General features: G+C 43.3%; 1 protein-coding gene across 1 annotated transcript in view; it reads left to right on the top strand.

The window, feature by feature from the left end:
- Positions 1 to 23,008, top strand: part of DYNC2H1 (dynein cytoplasmic 2 heavy chain 1) — a 552,714-nt gene that overhangs the window by 419,900 nt on the left and 109,806 nt on the right. The window contains exon 83 of the mRNA XM_069759211.1: positions 11,274 to 11,390. Within this exon, the coding sequence (XP_069615312.1) occupies positions 11,274 to 11,390 (117 nt within the window). The remainder of the gene's footprint in view (positions 1 to 11,273; positions 11,391 to 23,008) is intronic.

Consider the following 23,008-nt stretch of genomic DNA (forward strand, 5'->3'; position numbering starts at 1 on the left):
AGCGTTTTACACCTGTTCCTCAATAGGAATCCACAGGTGAAATCCGCACAAAAAACACTGGCAATCCGCGGTAAATCCACAGGTAAAACGCAGTGCCTTTTACCCGCGGATTTTTCAAAAATGATGCTGAAAAATCTCATACGAATCCGCAACGTTGGCACATAGCCTTAGAGTTGGGTTGGAATTAGGGTTGTGGTTAGGGTTAGGGGTGTGTTGGGGTTAGGGTTGTGGTTAGGGGTGTGTTGGGGTTAGGGTTGTGATTAGGGTTACGGCTACAGTTGGGATAAGGGTTAGGGGTGTGTTGGAGGTAGAATTGAGGGGTTTCCACTGTTTAGGCACTTCAGGGGGTCTCCAAACGCAACATGGCGCCACCATTGATTCCAGCCAATCTTGTATTCAAAAATTCAAATGGTGCTCCCTCACTTCCGAACCCCGACGTGTGCCCAAACAGTGGTTTACCCCCACATATGGGGTACCAGCATACTCAGGACAAACTGCGCAACAATTACTGGGGTCCAATTTCTCCTGTTACCCTTGAGAAAATAAAAAATTGCTTGCTAAAACATCATTTTTGAGGAAAGAAAAATGATTTTTTATTTTCACGGCTCTGCGTTGTAAACGTCTGTGAAGCACTTGGGGGTTCAAAGTGCTCACCACATATCTAGATAAGTTCCTTGGGGGGTCTAGTTTCCAAAATGGGGTCACTTGTGGGGGGTTTCTACTGTTTAGACACACCAGGGGCTCTGCAAACGCAACGTGACGCCCGCAGACCATTCCATCAAAGTCTGCATTTCAAAAGTCACTACTTCCCTTCTGAGCCCCCACGTGTGCCCAAACAGCGGTTTACCCCCACACATGGGGCATCAGCGTACTCAGGAGAAACTGGACAACAACTTTTGTGGTCCAATTTCTCCTGTAACCCTTGGGAAAATAAAAAATTCTGGGCTAAAAAATTATTTTTGAGGAAAGAAAACGTATTTATTATTTTCACGGCTCTGCGTTATAAACTTCTGTAAAGCACTTGGGGGTTGAAAGTGCTCACCACACATCTAGATAAGTTCCTTTGGGGGTCTAGTTTCCAAAATGGGGTCACTTGTGGGGGGTTTCTACTGTTTAGGCACACCAGGGGCTCTGCAAACGCAATGTGACGCCCGCAGACCATTCCATCAAAGTCTGCATTTCAAAAGTCACTACTTCCCTTCTGAGCCCCCACGTGTGCCCAAACAGTGGTTTACCCCCACACATGGGGTATCAGCGTACTCAGGAGAAACTGGACAACAACTTTTGTGGTCCAATTTCTCCTGTAACCCTTGGGAAAATAAAAAATTCTGGGCTAAAAAATTATTTTTGAGGAAAGAAAACGTATTTATTATTTTCACTGCTCTGTGTTATGAACTTCTGTGAAGCACTTGGGGGTTCAAAGTGCTCACCTCACATCTAGATAAGTTCCTTTCGGGGTCTAGTTTCCAAAATGGGGTCACTTGTGGGGGGTTTCTACTGTTTAGCCACATCAGGGGCTCTGCAAACGCAACGTGACGCCCGCAGAGCATTCCATCAAAGTCTGCATTTCAAAACGTCACTACTTCACTTCCGAGCCCCAGCATGTGCCTAAACAGTGGTTTACCCCCACATATGGGGTATCAGCGTACTCAGGAGAAACTGGACAACAACTTTTGGGGTCAAATTTCTCCTGTTACCCTTGGGAAAATAAAAAATTGCGGGCTAAAATTCATTTTTGAGAAAATAATTTTTTTTTTTTATTTTCATGGCTCTGCGTTATAAACTTCTGTGAAGCACTTGAGGGTTCAAAGTGCTCACTACACATCTAGATTAGTTCCTTTGGGGGTCTAGTTTCCAAAATGGGGTAATTTGTGGGGGATCTCCAATGTTTAGGCACACAGGGGCTCTCCAAACGCGACATGGTGTCCGCTAATGATTGGAGATAATTTTCCATTTAAAAGCCAAATGGCGTGCCTTCCCTTCTGAGCCCTGCCGTGCGCCCAAACAGTGGTTTACCCCCACATATGGGGTATCTGCATACTCAGGACAAACTGGACAACAACATTTGTGGTCCAATTTCTCCTATTACCATTGGCAAAATAGGAAATTCCAGGCTAAAAAATCATTTTTGAGAAAAGAAAAATTATTTTTTATTTTCATGGCTCTGCATTATAAACTTCTGTGAAGCACCTGGGGGTTTAAAGTGCTCAGTATGCATCTAGATAAGTTCCTTGGGGGGTCTAGTTTCCAAAATGGGGTCACTTGTGGGGGAGCTCCATTGCATAGGCACACAGGGGCTCTCCAAATGCGACATGGTGTCCGCTAACAATTGGAGCTAATTTTCCATTCAAAAAGTTAAAAGGCGCGCCTTCCCTTCCGAGCCCTGCCGTGTGCCCAAACAGTGGTTTACCCCCACATATGAGGTATCGGCGTACTCGGGAGAAATTGCTCAACAAATTTTAGGATCCATTTTATCCTATTGCCCATGTGAAAATGAAAAAATTGAGGCGAAAATAAATTTTTTGTGAAAAAAAAGTACTTTTTCATTTTTACGGATCAATTTGTGAAGCACCTGAGGGTTTAAAGTGCTCACTAGGCATCTAGATAAGTTCCTTGGGGGGTCCAGTTTCCAAAATGGGGTCACTTGTGGGGGAGCTCCAATGTTTAAGCACACAGGGTCTCTCCAAACGCGACATGGTGTCCGCTATCGATGGAGATAATTTTTCATTCAAAAAGTCAAATGGCGCTCCTTCCCTTCCGAGCCTTACCATGTGCCCAAACAGTGGTTTACCCCCACATGTGAAGTATCGGTGTACTCAGGAGAAATTGCCAAACAAATTTTAGGATCCATTTTATCCTGTTGTCCATGTGAAAATGAAAAAATTGAGGCTAAAAGAATTTTTTTGTGAAAAAAAAGTACTTTTTCATTTTTACGGATCAATTTGTGAAGCACCTGGGGGTTTAAAGGGCTCACTATGCATCTAGATAAGTTCCTTGGGGCGTCTAGTTTCCAAAATGGGGTCACTTGTGGGGGAGCTCCAATTTTTAGGCACACGGGGGCTCTCCAAATGTGACATGGTGTCCGCTAAAGAGTGCAGCCAATTTTTCATTCAAAAAGTCAAATGGCGCTCCTTCCCTTCCAAGCCCTGCCGTGCGCCCAAACAGTGGTTTACCCCCACATATGAGGTATCAGCGTACTCAGGACAAATTGGACAACAACGTACGTGGTTCAGTTTCTCCTTTTACCATTGGGAAAATAAAAAAATTGTTGCTGAAAAATCATTTTTGTGACTAAAAAGTTAAATGTTCATTTTTTCCTTCCATGTTGCTTCTGCTGCTGTGAAGCACCTGAAGGGTTAATAAACTTCTTGAATGTGGTTTTGTGCACCTTGAGGGGTGCAGTTTTTAGAATGGTGTCACTTTTGGGTATTTTCAGCCATATAGACCCCTCAAACTGACTTCAAATGTGAGGTGGTCCCTAAAAAAAATGGTTTTGTAAATTTCGTTGTAAAAATGAGAAATCGCTGGTCAAATTTTAACCCTTATAACTTCCTAGCAAAAAAAAATTTTGTTTCCAAAATTGTGCTGATGTAAAGTAGACGTGTGGGAAATGTTATTTATTAACTATTTTGTGTCACATAACTCTCTGGTTTAACAGAATAAAAATTCAAAATGTGAAAATTGCGAAATTTTCCAAATTTTCGCCAAATTTCCGTTTTTATCACAAATAAACACAGAATTTATTGACCTAAATTTACCACTAACATGAAGCCCAATATGTCACGAAAAAACAATCTCAGAACCGCTAGGATCCATTGAAGCGTTCCTGAGTTATTACCTCATGAAGGGACACTGGTCAGAATTGCAAAAAACGGCAAGGTCTTTAAGGTCAAAATAGGCTGGGTCATGAAGGGGTTAATAAGAGGCGTGATCCTACCCCCCCCCCCCACACACACCCTTTTGAGAACCAGCCAAGCTAAAGCAGACAGCTGGGGGCTTGTATTCTCAGGCTGATACGGGGCCATAAATATTGGCCCACCAGCCTAAAAATAGGAGCCCACAGCCACTCCAGAAAAAGCACATCTTCAAATTCTTGCCCTTTGCCTGGCTCTTTCCATTTGCCCTGTGGCAGTGGCAAGTGGGGTTCATATTTGTATTTTCGTGTAACTTAAAGCCCACAGGAACCCACGTCAATTTTTTTAATTATTTATAGTGCAATTGATGGGTCAATTGATGCCACTTTTCCCGGTGTCTGCCCCTAATTTGTGTGTTATCAGGGACCCACACTAATTGCCTGAATAAAGGGTGTGACTTAAGTAGCCTGAACCGCAGGGCCAAGCACAGCTGCAAGGAGGATTAGTGTATCATCGGTGGAGAACAAACCACGGCCATGGTGCTGATCCAGGCACATTAACATAAAGCATTCTGCTAATTAGTCAGGATGCTAATTAGTCAGGATCCTAGAGGAGGGATCCTAAGAATAGACTGTCTATAGAAATAATTCCTTACGAGTATTCCAGTCTACGTAAATTATTACTTATTTTTAAGAACACCATTGATTTCATGGTGCTGTACATGAGAAGGGGTTACATACAAAATACACATAAATTACAATGAACAGACTAACAATGACAGACTGGTACAGAGGGGAGAGGGCTATGCCCTTACGGGCTTACGGTCTACAGGATAATGGGGAAAGACGGTGGGGTAGGAGGTTGCGGCAGCTCCGGTGATGGTAAGGTGGCAGGTATTATTGCAGGCTGCAAGCTTTCTTGAAGAGATGGGTTTTCAAGTTCTACTGTATCTAGAGGTTCCGAATGTGATGGATAGTAATTGGACATGTTGGGACTTCCAGAGGATGGAGGATACTTTGGAAACGTCTTGGAGACAATTGGGTGAGGAACAGATAAGTATGGAGGAGATAAGGAGGTCTTGGGAGGACGGAAGATTACATAGGGAAGAGGTAGAGAGATTAGTTTGGAGATATACGGAGGAGACATATTATACGCAGCTTTGTAGGTCAATGTTAGGAGTTTGTAACCAGTACTGGACCCGAGGGCCCATACTAAAATTACCAAGAAATAAATACACTTTACTGGAGTCCCCAAAACACTATATCAGACCTATAAATGACTCAACAAAGATAATTTTCAAATGGTAATAAAATACCAAAAATATATACAGTACAGACCAAAAGTTTGGACACACCTTCTCATTTAAAGATTTTTCTGCATTTTCATGACTATGAAAATTGTACTTTCACACTGAAGGCATCAAAACTATGAATTAACACATGAGGAATTATATACTTAACAAAAAAGTGTGAAACAACTGAAATGATGTCTTATATTCTAGGTTCTTCAAAGTAGCCACCTTTTGCTTTGATGACTGCTGAGAGCTGATGTTTTTAGTCTCGGATGGGGCCAATATCCATGGCCCCTTTCTAGGCTATTAATATCAGCCCGCAGCTATCTGGGGTCCCCCTGTAAACTAGCCAGTAAAGGCTAAGCAAACAGCTGTAAGCTGATATCAATAGCCTGGGAACCTTTATGGCTATTGGCTCCTTCCCAGAACATTAACATCAGCCCTTAGCCGTCGACTTTCCCTCTGCTTGTTATTAAAATTATGCGGGAGCGCGCACAATTTTTGTTTTCATTTTGTTTCTTTAAAATTAACAGTTTGTTTGGTTACAGCCTATGTACGTTGGTTCTGTTAACGCTGGGACATGATACAAACACATCCTCAGAGCTAGCTTATACTGCATGGCTTGGAGGAGAGGTGTTTATATGAGGAGTTTGGAGGAGTTATCTGTGACTGTTTGTGTTGGTTTGTAAGTGTCATAATTCCCTTTCCTCCTCTTTCTTTGTTTTTTTTTACCCATCCTCCACTCCCTGGTGCATTCCTCTGTTATATGTGAGTGAATATTTGTATGCCTGGTATTTTCAGTTACCCTTGTTTGTCGGATTGGTGTACTGCGGTGCATGACATCTCCTGTCTTCCCTGGTTGGGGAAAGGAAACAGACAGAGGGCTGATTCAGGAGATAAGGCAAGGGTGGTGTCCCCGGCATCTTAACCTGCAGAAGTTTCCCGGGGAATAGGATGAGCTAGGGTGTTAGGAACAGCTGAGTCATGACAGTAAGTATCAATATGACACATGATGCGGCTTGACACGTTTCTCTTCAGAGTAAGGTTCCTCAGGAGGCCCCAGAATAAGGGACATATGGAAAATAGGAGTAAATGTCCTGTTGATGATGTGCTCAGAACTCCTGTTTTGTGCATCTATTAGAACTTAGTGTTTTTTACACCTTTGTTTTGTTTGTGGTTGAGTTATGATTTTAATATATGTAATAAATATTACATTTTAGGGGACAGTTTTTTTGAAAGCCATAATTGTGGTGCCCATGTAATGTACTGCATAGATCATGTTTTGGAGGGATGGTTAAAAAAAATTCACAGCAATTCCACCATAGTTTGGGGATTTGTTTTTATGGAGTTGCCCTTGCGGCATAAATAACATGATCGTTTTTTTTCTGCTGCTCGCTTCAATAGCCGCAATAATAAAATTACTCTTTTTTCCACTTTTACGTAATGTAACAAAATAAAAACTGCAATCAACAAGGGGTACAAACTATTTTTTATTAATTCTTTTCCCCTTCTCCCGAATAGCATAAAAACAGCAATTTGGTCATTATTTTACTTTTTTTTTCTTATGTAGCTAAATTCATTTTAATTCATGACTTGTATGTGAAAACTAAAGGGATCAGCACTTTTTTATACCTTAATATTAGTTTGTGGTGGGCTTAAGGGGATTATATGTGTTTTTTGGGGGTGCATTTATGTGGAATAATAAGATTTGAAATCTAAATCCATATGTAAAATGTGTACATTTTGCCCTGTATTTTGCTGCTAATTCTCGGGAGTCTTCAATGATATGTGGAAGCCGGAAGTGTGAGTGTGGCTTTATTCACACTCGTGGTTGATACGTGGCATTTATCACCAGTAATACGTGATGAAGGAGGGCGAAACGTTTTTTTTTTTATTTTTTTTTTTGCTGCCATCATTTCTTAACCCATTACTAATTGCGGTGTTGTTTGTACTTTGAAAAATAGCTTGTATCACTGCGTTATTAAATCTGGGAAGTAATTTCATGGTTGACTGGGAAAAGGCACATGAATAGCAAGGAGCCCCAGAATCTTCACTTGGGCTAGCACTTAATTAGAACCATCTGTCAAGTGACAAGAGCCGCTGCTTTCTCCTCTGACTGTACCAGGCTTTGTGTGTGCACCCTACTGGTATTTATTTTCAAGTAGATCGTTGCTGGCTTTTCTCTTTCCGTTAAGTACTTATAGCAAATGTAAATAATTATTTCAGGATTATGACCAAATATTAGAGAGAGTGACGCACCATCAGCTCATTCCGATCTGTGAATGACGTGGGAGTCTTTTATATTCCAAATTTGATAAATTGCTTTTTTTTTTTCTTTTTTTTTTTTTTAAATGAATCTGCTATCTTAAATGAGAGCAGAATTATGTAGGGAAAGAGATCCTGATTCCAATGATGTATCATTTAGGTTACTGGGTGCAGCAGATGGGATATAATCAGAGTTTTCTCTGCTGTAGATCTAGCAGAGCTCAGAAAGCTAACCCCGCCCACATCCCAGCTTTCCATATATACTGCTGGGGGTGTGGTTGGACTAGGAGGCAGCTAGTCCGACAGTGATAATCTCCTGCTGATAAAACACTGATAGTATTGAAGCTACAGCCTAATAAGTGACACATCTCTGAAATCAAGTGTCTCAGCCCATACCTCACGCTACTCTCAGATTGCAGAGCAAAAAACCTGCTGACTCATTCTCTTTAAGGAGCTGTCCAAATTTTTTATCTATTTTTGATAGAGAAGGCAGCGAAGAGTAGGCAAAAGGCAGCGTGGGGGATAGCAAGCTAACCATGAATAGCTGAAATGTCAATGCAAAAAGTGGCACACGCCGAACAAGATAAAAGTGTATGAAAAGGAAGGCACTACATGAAGTACAAAAGGAATCCGCTTTATTCATCACGTATAGAGCCAAACAATTAAAAAGAGGACATGAGTTTCAAGGGAACCTGTCACCCCGAAAATCCCGGGTGAGGTAAGCCCACCGGCATCAGGGGCTTATCTACAGCATTCTGTAATGCTGTAGATAAGCCTCCGATGTAACCTGAAAAGGGAGAAAAAGACGTTTTATTATACTCACCCAGGGGCGGTCCCGCTGCTGGTCAGGTCGGATGGGCGTCTCCGGTCCGCTGCGGCGCCTCCCATCTTCATTACAAGACGTCCTCTTCTGATCTTCAGCCACGGCTCCGGCGCAGGCGTACTTTGCTCTGCCCTGTTGAGGGCAGACAAAGTACTGCAGTGCGCAGGCGCCGGGCCTCTGACCTTTCCGGCGCCTGCGCACTGCAGTACTATCCTCTGCCCTCAAGAGGGCAGAGCAAAGTACGCCTGCGCCGGAGCCGTGGCTGAAGATCAGAAGAGGACGTCATGGAAAGAAGACAGGAGGCGCCGCAGCGGACCAGAGACGCCCATCTGACCTGACCGCAGCGGGACCGCCCCTGGGTGAGTATAATATAACGTCTTTTTCTCCCTTTTCAGGTTACATCGGGGGCTTATCTACAGCATTACAGAATGCTGCAGATAAGCCCCTGATGCCGGTGGGATTACCTCACCCGGGATTTTCGGGGTGACAGGTTCCCTTTCAGTAATACCCATATGTCTGCACCCTCGTAACATCCCAAACGCCTTCCGCCCCCCACAGTGGGCCCACACGCATGAAATAATAAAGTCTGAGACCCCCAATAAATAACAAAGAAGAGCACATAAATATACCCAAAGTAAAGTGAATGAAGGTACGAAACCAGTATAATACACAGTCTCATGCATTACACCTCCGTCAGTGCCTTCCTGGGGGTGTAAGTGCCCTTTAACCTCCACGCCTGGAAACCCCTGGATGAAGGTTTCAAATTAAATGCACATCCCTGGTTTCCTGCTGTTTTCCTTTACGTCATAATGACCGCATTTGATTTAAATGCCTGCTTCAAGGGGGATTTTTAGTTTTTTGCTATTGTTATCAGCCTTTCTAGAAGATTTATTTTGGGACCCCACATATGTTTGTGCAGTTTTATTAGTGTTTTATATTCATTGGCGTTACTTTATCTGGCATGCCACGCTTGGCTTGTTACTCTCCACAAGGAGAAACGTTACCCCTCAGACCTCAGTCCAGAGCCTCTCACCTAGCCAAGTCAGATCTCTTACTTTGCACTGATGAGGGGCAACAGCCCGAAACACCTTATCTTCAAATTGAGATTCTAGTTTGGCTTTTATCCTAAGTCATATTGCTAGGCCTGAAGGTCGATATTGACTTTTCGGATCGCTTTGTCACAGAGATACCATGACAGAGAGGGGCTAGAAGACCATAGTGCCGAATTCCACGTACTCATGCACTTGTTAGAAGTACTTCACCATCGTGTTACACAGTGCTGTTTTTTTTCCTTGCTAGAAGTGCAAGGTTTAATCTGTTCAGTTGAAGCTCCTGGAGCTGTCTTACTTGGATTGTCTCAGCTGTTCTGTGTTGGCCACTCCTCTCTGCTATATATACTTGCCACTGACACTTAGGAATTGCCAATGTTAGACTGCCTGGTTTGGAGTTGAAGGTGTAGTTTGTAGTTGCAGTTGGTGTTTGGAGATTGTTTAGGAGATTGTTGCTTAGTTTTGTTGTGTACACATCCTCATCTTCTCCTATTTGGTCTCTTCATCCTTTAACTCCCCTGTGTTGCACTCTGTTGTTTGATGTGTGTTTTTGTATGGTTGTATTTTCATTTATCCCTGTCCGTCTTCCCTTGTTTGTCTGCTTAGTGTATTCCTATACACTTCAGCTTTCCACTACCCTGAAGGGGAGGGAACAGATCAAGGTTGATATAGAAGCATAGCAAGGCACATGAACCCTGCATCTCCACCTTCAGGAGTAATCAGGGTGACAGGGTTAGACTAGGGCACACCTAGATCTAGGGACATGATTAGCGCCCATAACCCCAATGTCATCGTGACATGCTGCTTCCAATACGTGGCGCTAGAGTTCTAGCCCTCTTCCTCTGAAGAAACAATTTGCATATTTAATTTCTCAGAGGAACATGCATGGCTATTAAGTCTTTTCACTCTGACATGCCAAGCCTGGCTTGTCACGCTCCACAATGAGAAATGTTAACCCTTAGACTCCTTTATTACCCTCATAATTATGTTTTACATACTCCCAGCTTATAGTAGACACTGAAATTGCTGGGTGTATATTTTTATCCAGGTGTTTCACAACCCCATTTGCCTGTAGTCTGGGCGTTTTATTAGAAATTTATTGATAAAGATACATTTTTTTTTCTCTGATTTTTGCCTTGTACTTCTTCTTCTTTCTTTTGTTGAATTACCCGCCTTTGTGCTAGTACATATGTCTACATGATATAGGTGTCTATTACGCAATTGTAAATTGTTAATAAATAAGTGGAAGAAATTAAGAAAAAAAAAATCTATCCTGCAGAAGGCGCTCAAATTTTATTTCTATAGAGGGTTTTTGGGGCGCTCTATCAGAAACATGGAGGCCAATCTCCTAGAGCGATAGGTTAGGAAATCCGACTCGGTTTGATTTTTTCTTCAACAAATGGATTAAATTTGGTAAAATCCCAACAACCTACCGAAAAATAAAACCTTCGCCTTATGTGAACTCTTCTTCGCAAGGAGAATCTTTAAGGAAATACTTGAGATCATAGGTTAGATTTACACGGGGGGTTTAGAGGAGGATTTTCTGATCCAAAATCTTCCTAAAAATGTTCGAAATATGCTTTGAATACTCTTGAAATCCACATTATTTGTTCCGAGAAAAATAAAAAGTGAGCTTTTTTTATGATATGTAATTTTTTTTAGGGGGATTGCTTGTGGGATCCACTGCAAATTTGACCTTCAATAAGAGCGGGGCTACATGGTGACTTTGGCCATCACGAAACGTCTCTAGGTGTTGCCGTGCAATATAAGGAAATGGGGTCTCATCTTGACCCTGAGGAGGGTACAGGCAAGTCGCAAGAAGTCCAACCATTGGATTTTTTGGCTTCTACACCTAGAGAATGTTTATCGCGTAACAGGTGTCGTTATGTAGCCCCGACCTAAGTTATATGTAACAGACGAATATTGCCAGATTGCTGAGAATTCTAGCAGGGCCCCTAAAACAATATGTTCTCCTGTCTCCCCTCCCGTAGGTGATATCACAGTTGAGGATCCTGAGCCGATCAGTTACAGCCGGATCGAAGTTCGACAGAGATTTGTGGTCTAATGAACTATCGCCCGTCCTCAATCTGTGGAAGAAGCTCAACCAGGTACAGTCACGGGGGATACTACACCGAGCAGATAACGTAAGAGAGGGTGGAAAAGCTAATATGTATGGATGAAAGGCTGTTCAGTAATAAGAAAACTTTTTTAAAAATGTAACCCTTGTTGTTAAAATGTAAATGCTTCATCTAATGGCGCTACCCTCTCCTGCATGCATCGCTGACGGCCGGGCCGAGAGCTAGTTCTCTGTCACTAACACCCCAGGCTTATTACAATTGGCGATTACTAGGGTGATCCAGTGATGTTATTGGTGATGTCACAGGTATTTCCTGTATTTAAAGGGCTGTGATGTCATAGAAAAAAAATAAGATGTGACCTGTGTTATTTCTCCAAGGAGACCACGTAGATATCTAGTGGGATTTAAAGGGTTATTCCAGACTTTATAGAGGTATATTCTCGGAGAGTGTTTGTAAAAACAAGCCCTTTTGCAATTTACTGCTTATTATCATTATCAATAATACTTTTTTTTCTATTGTTTACAGCTCGTTGCCATGGAGACAGACCACAGCTGTTGTGTAGATTGTAAGCACTGCACTGAAGCTGGCCAGAATTAGGAAATTAGAGCGCACTCCAGCAATACCGGCCGAATGGAAAAGAGCTTGTCAGCACTGCACATGTTCTGCTGACTAGCAATGGTGGTCGGTCTCCAAGGCAACATCCGAAAATTTGAATAAGGAGTAAATTGCAAAACTGCTGGCACTATGAGATATTCTCATCGTTATAGATGTGTACTACTAACATTAAAAAATAACCCCCCAAATTTCTGTTTTGGAAATAAGCAAACTGTTGAGCTCCATTTTTTTAGTAATATGGAATCCCTGAATTTTTAATTAACACTTATTTAGTATCATAAGAAATAAGTCACCTTTGCAGTGCATTAGTGTTCCACAAAGTGTCATTTTGCTCCAATTCAAAACAGGAGGTTCTTTCTCTTCAAAGTACAATGAGATCCCTCAAATCCTGTGCTCGATAATCAGGGCGGTCTGGATCGTTTCAGCACATAACTTCAGTATCACACAGAATCTCAGAGAAGGAGACGCAGAAGACTTTGCAGTGGAAAGCAATTAAGAACTCCGCTTTAGTTTCACGTCCATCCGCCTCCCTTAAGTTAAAGAACCAATTAGGGAATTTTTTCTGCACTAAAGCAGAATTATGACAGTATGTTTTATTTTTAACTGTACCTGACATTTCAGGTGACACTACAAAATTAATTATGATGTGTGTACATGAGGAATAACACTGTCTGGCCATCATATGCTGCATTTTTCACCAGTTTTCCCTTTTGCAGACTTTGTCTCTCATTTTCAGTTGTCTCTGAGCTAGAGGGTGGAGACTAGCTGCTGCAATCTCCTATGTACAATATACACATATATGAGGTATTCCTGCTCCCCTGTCTATGTAGGTCATGTTCTGAAGCAGCAGCTGCATGGAGGACATTATTCAATAGTACTATTTATATTTTTTACTTGCTTTATATAGCCCCATTAATTCCTCATCATCACTGTCTCCATCGGAGCTCACAATTTATATTCCCTATCTTTATGTCTTTGGGGTGTGGGAGAAAACTGGAAAACCTGGAGGAAGTCCACACATATAAACTCTTTGCAGATGTTGTCCTTGAACAGAGGACCCCAGCACATTGTGAACTACCGAGCCACAATTCTGCCCCAGTGAGCAGTGTTGCTGTGAATACATCTCTGAGATGAGATGAAAACACTTCCTAGAAAACTGTGGACCTGTTTATGTATGTTCTTCTGTTTCTCATTGTGCTTTACCTCCCCCTTCAGCTCTCTGTAGAATTCACTAGCGTTGCTGTAATTTGATCCCTCAGTGACCTGACAGAACATCTTGTATTGAACAAGATGGATTTTACGTGAAAAATCCGCAAAATTAATGAACATGCCGTGTTTTTTACTGTGAAAAAAATGCAGCATGTGCACAAAAATTGCGGAAAGCATTAAAAATTATGGGATGCTTATGTAAGCACATAGACTTACAGTATGCACAGTTTGCTGAAATTAGAAGAGATCGGAGTGCACACAGTCCCAAGAGTAGGAGATGCTTATTGATCAGGGTCGCCCTCAGAGGTACCAATAAATAATGTTCGCTGAGCGCTCCAAAGTGTAGATCACGCAATCTTCACTACTCCACAACTTTTCTTCAGCAGCTTTTGGATAAAGACCCTGGTAGGTTCGAAAATCGAAAAGTGTCAAACCATGTTGCCATTGCAGTGAATGGATAATAATAATAATAATAATAATAATGGCTTTTTTTAACACCAGCATGTAATATACTGTATTTTTCGGATTATAAGACACTCCAAATTATAAGGCCGGGGTCACACTTGCTTGTGCAATGTGAGAAACTCGCACGAGTCTCTTGCATGAATGCCCGGCGCTGCCACCGGCACTCGGGACCGGAGTGTGTGGCGGCATCTATTTCTATGCAGCTGAATTCTCCGGTCCCAAGACTCATGCATGTTTCTCGTATTGCACTCGCAAGTGTGACCCCAGCATAAGACGCACCCCAAATTTTGAGAAAAATAGGAAAAAAAATAGTTTTTTTAATAAAAAGGTGGTGCTTTTTATAATCAATGCATCATATTGCTTGCCGGGGGTGGTGGCTATGGTGAAGCAGGGTCGCTGCTGGAGGAGGCAGGAATGGGGTGATGCTGCAGACCGCAGGCTGGGATGAGGGGGTGTTCCCATGCGCGATGCGGCTGGTGGTGCTGATGGTGTCTCCAGTGCTGTGGGGGGCTCTGCAGACATTTTGTGAAAGACCAGAGACCCCTGCAGTTTCATGGTTTCCTGTGCAGTGAACTCCAGGAAAATGGCCCCCAGGAGGCGGCACATGCGCCAATGGAGATCTTGGCACAAACATCTCGGGAGATGAGATCTCAGCAGATGTAAGTTGTGTGAGTGTATATATTTCTTAGACTTGGCCCTATCCTGGATCTCATCATACCTAACAGACCGGACATTCAGCGTCTCCCACTCACACACCACCTCCTCACCTCGCCCTCTATCTGTCGGAGTCCTACAAGGTTCAGTCCTGGGGCCCCTGCTCTTCTCCATTTACACCTTTGGCCTGGGACAGCTCATAGAATCTCATGGTTTTCAGTATCATCTCTATGCTGATGACACACAGATCTACATCTCTGGACCAGATACAGTGGGGCAAAAAAGTATTTAGTCAGTCAGCAATAGTGCAAGTTCCACCACTTAAAAAGATGAGACGCGTCTGTAATTTACATCATAGGTAGACCTCAACTATGGGAGACAAACTGAGAAAAAAAAATCCAGAAAATCACATTGTCTGTTTTTTTTATCATTTTATTTGCATATTATGGTGGAAAATAAGTATTTGTTTGGACACACCTTCTCATTTAAAGATTTTTCTATATTTTCATGACTATGAAAATTGTACATTCACACTGAAGGCATCAAAACTATGAATTAACACATGTAGAATTATATACTTTGCCTTCACTCTGCGGTCCAGCTCACCCAAAACCATCTCGATTGGGTTCAGGTCTGGTGACTGTGGAGGCCAGGTCATCTGGCGTAGCCCCCCATCACTCTCCTTCTTGGTCAAATAGCCCTTACACAACCTGGAAGTGTGTTTGGGCTCATTGTCCTGTTGAAAAATAAATGATGGTCCAACTAAAAGCATATCGGATGGAATAGCATGCCGCTGCAAGATGCTGTGGTAGCCATGCTGGTTCAGTATGCCTTCAATTCTGAATAAATCCCCAACAGTGTCACCAGCAAAGCACCCCCACACCATCACACCTCCTCCTCCATGCTTCACGGTGGGAACCAGGCATGTAGAGTCCATCCGCTCAAATTTTCTGCGTCGCACAAAGACACGGTGGTTGGAACCAAAGATCCCAAATTTGGACTCATCAGACCAAAGCACAGATTTCCACTGGTCTAATGTCCATTCCTTGTGTTCTTTAGCCCAAACAAGTCTCTTCTTTAGCCCAACCAAGTCTCTTCTGCTTGTTGCCTGTCCTTAGCAGTGGTTTCCTAGCAGCTATTTTACCATGAAGGCCTGCTGCACAAAGTCTCCTCTTAACAGTTGTTGTAGAGATGTGTCTGCTGCTAGAACTCTGTATGGCATTGACCTGGTCTTTAATCTGAGCTGCTGTTAACCTGCGATTTCTGAGGCTGGTGACTCAGATAAACTTATCCTCAGAAGTAGAGGTGACTCTTGGTCTTCCTTTCCTCATGTGAGCCAGTTTCTTTGTAGCGCTTGATGGTTTTTGCAAATGCACTTGGGGACACTTTCAAAGTTTTCCCGATTTTTCAAAATGACTGACCTTCATGTCTTAAAGTAATGATGGCCACTCGTTTTTCTTTACTTAGCTGCTTTTTTCTTGCCATAATACAAATTCTAACAGTCTATTCAGTAGGACTATCAGCTGTGTATCCACCAGACTTCTACACAACACAACTGATGGTCCCAACACCATTTATAAGGCAAGAAATCCCACTCATCAAGAGAATGCCAAGAGTGTGCAAAGCAGTCATCAAAGCAAAAGGTGGCTACTTTGAAGAACCTAGAATATAAGACATAATTTCAGATGTTTCACATTTTTTTGTTAAGAATATAATTCCACATGTGTTAATTCATAGTTTTGATGCCTTCAGTGTGAATGTACAATTTTCATAGTCATGAAAATACAGAAAAATCTTTAAATGAGAAGGTGTGTCCAAACAAATACTTATTTTCCACCATAATAGGTGTGTCCAAACTTTTGATCTGTACTGTAGATATATACATCTATATATATATAATTGTCTAAGGGGTACTTCCGTCTTTCTGTCTGCAACTTCCTTCCCGGAAATCCCGTGTCGCTGATTGGTCTCGTCAGCTGCCTGTCCTGGCTGCCGCGACCGATCAGCGACGGGCACAGTCCTGCCGAGAATTAGTCCCTCCCTACTCCCATCCAGTCAGTGCCCGGCTCCAGCTCCAGCTCCATACTCCAGTCAGCGCTCACACAGGGTTAATGACAGCTTTAACTGACCGCGTTATGCCGCGGGTAACACATTCCGTTCGCCGCTATTAACCCTGTGTGACCAACTTTTTACTATTGATGCTGCCTGTGCAGCATCAATAGTAAAAAGATCTAATGTTAAAAATAATAAAAAACAAAAAACCTGCTATTCTCACCTTCCGTCGTTCGCCGAGGCGCGCGCAGCTGCCGCCAGCTTCTGTTCCCAGAGATGCATTGCGAAATTACCCAGAAGACTTAGTGGTCTCGTGAGACCGCTACGTCATCTGGGTAATTTCACAATGCATCCTGCGAACGGAAGCTGGCAGCAGCCGCGCGCGCATGGACACAGCTTCGCTGGACGCCGGAGAGTGAGTATATAACTATTTTTTATTTTAATTATTTTTGTTAACAGGGATATGGTGCCCACACTGCTATATACTACGTGGGCTGTGTTCTATTCTGCGTGCTATATACTACGTGGCCATTGTTAGATAGTACGTGGGCTGTGATATATACTACGTGGGCTGTGATATATACTACGTGGGCTGTGTTATATACTGCGTGGCATGCGTTATATACTACATGGCTGCTATATACTACGTGGGCAGTGTTATATACTATGTGGGCAATGTTATATACTTTGTGGGCAGTGTTATATACTGTGTGGGCTGTGTTATATACTGTTTGGGCTATGTTATATACTACGTGGGCTGTGTTATATGCTGTGGACCCTGTGTTATATACTACGTGGGAAATGTTATATACTGCGTGGGCTGTGTTATATACTGTTTGGGCTGTGTTATATACTGCGTGGCCTATGCTATATACTGTGTGGCTGCTATATACATACATACATACATACATACATATTCTAGAATACCCAATGCGTTAGAATCGGGCCACAATCTAGTATATATATATCTACTGTATATATATAATTGTCTAAGGGTTTTTCCGTCAGTCTGTCTGTCCTGGAAATCCCGCGTCTCTGATCAATCAGCGATGGGCACCGCATGGCGACGATGATGCCATAAAGGTTGCCTCGACCAATCAGCGACGGGCACAGTCTGCCGCGAATTCTGGAATCATCATTGTCCATATACTACGGGGACATGCATAGTCTAGAATACGATCTAATATATATATATATATATATATATATATATATATATATATATACATATATACAGTTATATGAAAAAGTTTGGGCACCTCTATTAATCTTAAGCTTAATGTTTTATAAAAATTGTTTTTTTTTTGCAACAGTTATTTCAGTTTTATATATTTAACAACTGTTGGACACAGTAATGTTTCTGCCTTGAAATGAGGTTTATTGTACTAACAGAAAATGTGCAATCTGCATTCAAACAAAATTTGACAGGTGCATAAGTATGGGCACCCCACCATAAAAATTAACATTAATATTTAGTAGATCCTCCTTTTGCAAAAATAACAGCCTCTAGTCGCTTCCTGTAGCTTTTAATGAGTTCCCGGATCCTGGATGAAGGCATTTTTGACCATTCCTCTTTACAAAACAATTCCAGTTCAGTTAAGTTTGATGGTCGCTGAGCATGGACAGCCTTCTTCAAATGATCCCACAGATGTTCAATGATATTCAGGTCTGGGGACTGGGATGGCCATTCCAGAACAGTGTAATTGTTCCTCTGCATGAATGCCTGAGTAGATTTTGAGCGGTTTTTTGGATCATTGTCTTGCTGAAAGATCCATCCCCTGCGTAACTTCAACTTTGTCACTGATTCATGAACATTATTGTCAAGAATCTGCTGATACTGAGAGGAATCCATGCGTCCCTCAACTTTAACAAGATTCCCGGTGCCAGCATTGGCCACACAGCCCCAAAGCATGATGGAACCTCCACCAAATTTTACTGTGGGTAGCAAGTGTTTTTCTTGGAATGCTGTTTATTTTGGCCGCCATGCATAACGCCTTTTGTATGACCAAACAACTCAATCTTGGTTTCATCAGTCCATAGGACCTTCTTCCAAAAGGAAATTGGCTTCTCCAAATGTGCTTTTGCATACCTCAGCCGACTCTGTTTGTGGCGTGCTTGCAGAAACAGCTTCTTTCGCATCACTCTCCCATACAGCTTCTCCTTGTGCAAAGTGCGTTGTATAGTTGACCGATGCACAGTGACAACATCTGCAACAAGTTGATGCTGCAGCTCTCTGGAGGTGGTCTGAGGATTGTCCTTGACTGATCTCACCATTCTTCTTCTCTGCCTTTCTGATGTTTTTCTTGGCCTGCTACTTCTAGCCTTAACAAGAACTGTACCTGTGTTCTTCCATTTCCTTACTATGTTCCTCACAGTGGAAATTGAGAGGTTAAATCTCTGAGACAGCTTTTTGTATCCTTCCCCTGAACAACTATGTTGAATAATCTTTGTTTTCAGAACATTAGACAGTTGTTTTCAGGAGCCCATGATGCCACTCTTCAGAGGAGATTCAAACAGGAGAACAACTTGCAAGTGGCCACTTTAAGTAGCTTTTCTCATGATTGCATACACCTGGCTATGAAGTTCAAAGCTCAATGAGGTTAGAGAACCAAAAAAAGTGCTTTAGTAAGTCAGTAAAAAGTAGGTAGGAGTATTTAAAACAAGAAAATGATACGGGTGCCCATACTTATGCACCTGTCAAATTTTGTTTGAATGCAGATTGCACATTTTCTGTTAGTACAATAAACCTTATTTCAAGGCAGAAACATTACTGTGTCCAACAGTTATTAGATATATGAAACTGAAATAGCCGTGGCAAAGAAAACAATTTTTATAAAACATTAAGCTTAAGATTAATAGGGGTGCCCAAACTTTTTCATATAACTGTATATATATATATATATATATATAGTGGTAAAGTGCTGGAGGGTCTTGATGACGTCAGTGATATAAAACCCAGAGTTTTTCCTCCAGCACACTAAGTGTAGTGAGGAATTAACTAATTTGTATAATGGGCTGACTTTTATGTGGATATCCATAGAGCGGGTTGGAGGATGTCCACCTAATGTCCACCCCAGGATGTGGCCTGGGGTTTAAATAGCTGGACTCCAGTGTCAGTCTTGGTTCAGCAGGGCTGGAGACAGGATCTTCAGTGGTTTGTTGTCCTGAAGAGGAAAGACTGAACCTGTGGTGCTCCAGAGTGGCCCACTCCCCACAATTTTATGGACTGTGTTGCAGCATTTTGTTTTCTTGTTTGGCCCCAAAGTGCTGCATTTATTTTTTTCCCTTCATATTTGGTTTATGCCATCTGTCTAATAAACTAACAAGATTTACAGAGACAGTGTTGCTGTTTTCTACCTCCATGTACCGCTGAGTGAGCTGAACTACCACAATATTTACAATATATATAAACATCTGATAATTTGGTCTTGTTGATGTCGGACTAAGTGAACTGCATGGTATAGTGCACATTAAAGAGCTAATTGCTGTGTGTGATTTTACATTATTTTCTCTCTCGAGTTCATGTCACTGGTAAAATGCCCAATGCTTGGAGATTGATTCTTACACAGGAACGCTTCCAAAGGGTTTTGGACACTATGAATATTCAGCAAGCAACAGCAACTATTTACTCATTGGACTTGTGCCTGGAAATTGTCGTATTATTATTCACTTAGTGGTATGTAATACAAAGCACTATAAGCTGAGGATCTTATAGAGAAGATCACTGTTATCTCTTGGAGTGGTGAGGAAATTGCTTTCTGCTCCATAGCATAGTCTCAGTCCGTGCACACTCAGCGTAGCAGGAGTAAGTGGTCCTCACTGCTGGGTCCTCACCGCTGGGACCTCACCGCTGGGTCCTCGCCTCTGGGTCCTCGCTGCTGGGTCCTCACTGCTGGGTCCTCACTGCTGGGACCTCACTGCTGGGTCCTCAGTGCTGGGTCCTCAGTGCTGGGTCCTCACTGCTGGGACCTCACTGCTGGGTCTTCACTGCTGGGTCCTCACTGCTGGGTCCTCACTGCTGGGTCCTCACTGCTGGGTCCTCACTGTTGGGACCTCACTGTTGGGACCTCACTGCTGTGTCCTCACTGCTGGGTCCTCACTGCTGGGTACTCACTGCTGGGTCCTCATCGCTGGGACCTCACTGCTGGGTCCTCACCGCTGGGCCCTCACTGCTGGGTTCTCACTGCTGGGACCTCACTGTTGGGACCTCACTGCTGGGACCTCACCGCTGGGACCTCACCGCTGGGACCTCACCGCTGGGTCCTCACCGCTGGGTCCTCACCGCTGGGTCCTCACTGCTGGGTCCTCACTGTTGGGACCTCACTGTTGGGACCTCACTGCTGGGTCCTCACTGCTGGGTCCTCACTGCTGGGTCCTCACCGCTGGGTCCTCACCGCTGGGCCCTCACCGCTGGGTTCTCACTGCTGGAACCTCACTGTTGGGACCTCACTGCTGGGACCTCACCGCTGGGTCCTCACCGCTGGGTCCTCACTGCTGGGTCCTCACTGCTGGGTCCTCACTGCTGGGTCCTCACTGTTGGGACCTCACTGTTGGGACCTCACTGCTGGGTCCTCACTGCTGGGTCCTCACTGCTGGGTCCTCACTGCTGGGTCCTCACTGCTGGGTCCTCATCGCTGGGACCTCACTGCTGGGACCTCACCGCTGGGTCCTCACCGCTGGGCCCTCACTGCTGGGTTCTTACTGCTGGGACCTCACTGCTGGGTTCTCACTGCTGGGTTCTCACTGCTGGGACCTCACTGTTGGGACCTCACTGCTGGGTCCTCACCGCTGGGTCCTTACCGCTCTGACCTCACCTCTGGGACCTCACCTCTGGGTCCTCACCGCTGGGACCCTACCGAGTGCTTGAACATGACCACAACGAAGTCTGTTATGAAAGGCAATTCAGTACTACAATGGACATAGCGGTCAGAGCACATACAGTGATCTGACAATAACCCAAAATCATAGAACGAGCTCTGAGACGTGGGAACTCTGCAGACCGCAATCCCTAATCCTCTCCAAACAACACTAGAGGCAGCCGTGGATTGCGCCTAACTCTGCCTATGCAACTCGGCACAGCCTGAGAAACTAACTAGCCTGAAGATAGAAAATAAGCCTACCTTGCCTCAGAGAAATACCCCAAAGGAAAAGGCAGCCCCCCACATATAATGACTGTGAGTTAAGATGAAAAGACAAACGTAGAGATGAAATAGATTCAGTAAAGTGAGGCCCGACTTTCTTAACAGATAGAGGATAGAAAAGGTAACTTTGCGGTCTACACAAAACCCTAAAGAAAACCACGCAAAGGGGGCAAAAAGACCCTCCGTACCGAACTAACGGCACGGAGGTACACCCTTTGCGTCCCAGAGCTTCCAGCAACAAATTAGACAAGCTGGACAGAAAAAATAGCAAACAAATAGCAAAGAAGAACTTAGCTATGCAGAGCAGCAGGCCACAGGAATGATCCAGGGAAAAGCAAGTCCAACACTGGAACATTGACAGGAAGCCAGGATCAAAGCTTTAGGTGGAGTTAAGTAGAGAAGCACCTAACGACCTCACCAGATCACCTGAGGGAGGAAACTCAGAAGCCGCAGTACCACTTCCCTCCACCAACAGAAGCTCACAGAGAGAATCAGCCGAAGTACCACCTGTGACCACAGGAGGGAGCTCTGCCACAGAATTCACAACAGAAGTCTGTATGGCGTGGAAGTTGTGCATACTCCATGGTGCTCCATTTAGTGTTTATGGAGCTAATTGAAGCTGCCAAATACAGCATCGGGATATTTCTATTGACCCAATATATTGAATGCAGCATATGGGTCCATGCGTGAAGCCTTCTCCATTCAAACTCCTCCTAGCTCCAACTGTGGTGTCATAAGGAACAGGTATCCCTGTTTTAGTGATCATGTGACGGATGCATCTCACTTGAGACGTCACATAACATGCAACACTATGGCAAGTATGCCACACTGGCTAACATAACCTGCTAATTCTAGGGACAGTAGTGTTATGCCAGCCGCCATAGTGAGAAAATCATAATGTCATAAAGTGGCTGAATAATGCAGCCAAATATAATTAAATAATGCCATCACTCAATAATTATTAAGTAATACTGCTATTAATTGAATAAATAATTGTTATTCAGTGAACAAATAATGTCTTTATTCAGTGAGTAAATATGGTACTGTCACATTCAATAAGCATTCAATGCCACCGCCATTCGATGAGCAATCAATACCACTATTCGGTGAGCAATCAATACCGCAATTCAGTCAACAATCAATACCATCATTCAGTGAGCAATCGAGACCATCATTCAGTGATCAATCAATGCCGCCATTCGGTGAGCAATCATTACTGCCATTCAGTGAGCAATGAATACTGCTATTCGGTGAGCAATCAAGACCACCATTCAGTGAGCAATCAGTGCCGCCATTCGGTGAGCAATCAATACCACTATTCGGTGAGCAATCAATACCGCCATTCGAGAAACAATCAATACAGCAATTCGGTGAGCAAGCAATGCCACAATTCAGTCAACAATCAATACCGCCATTCAGTGAGCAATTTATACCACCATTCAGTGAGCATTCAAGACCACCATTCGGTGAGCAATCAATGCCGCCATTCGGTGAGCAATCTATACTGCCATT

Source organism: Ranitomeya imitator, chromosome 3, assembly GCF_032444005.1.
Source record: "Ranitomeya imitator isolate aRanImi1 chromosome 3, aRanImi1.pri, whole genome shotgun sequence".
Taxonomy (NCBI): Eukaryota; Metazoa; Chordata; class Amphibia; order Anura; family Dendrobatidae; genus Ranitomeya; species Ranitomeya imitator.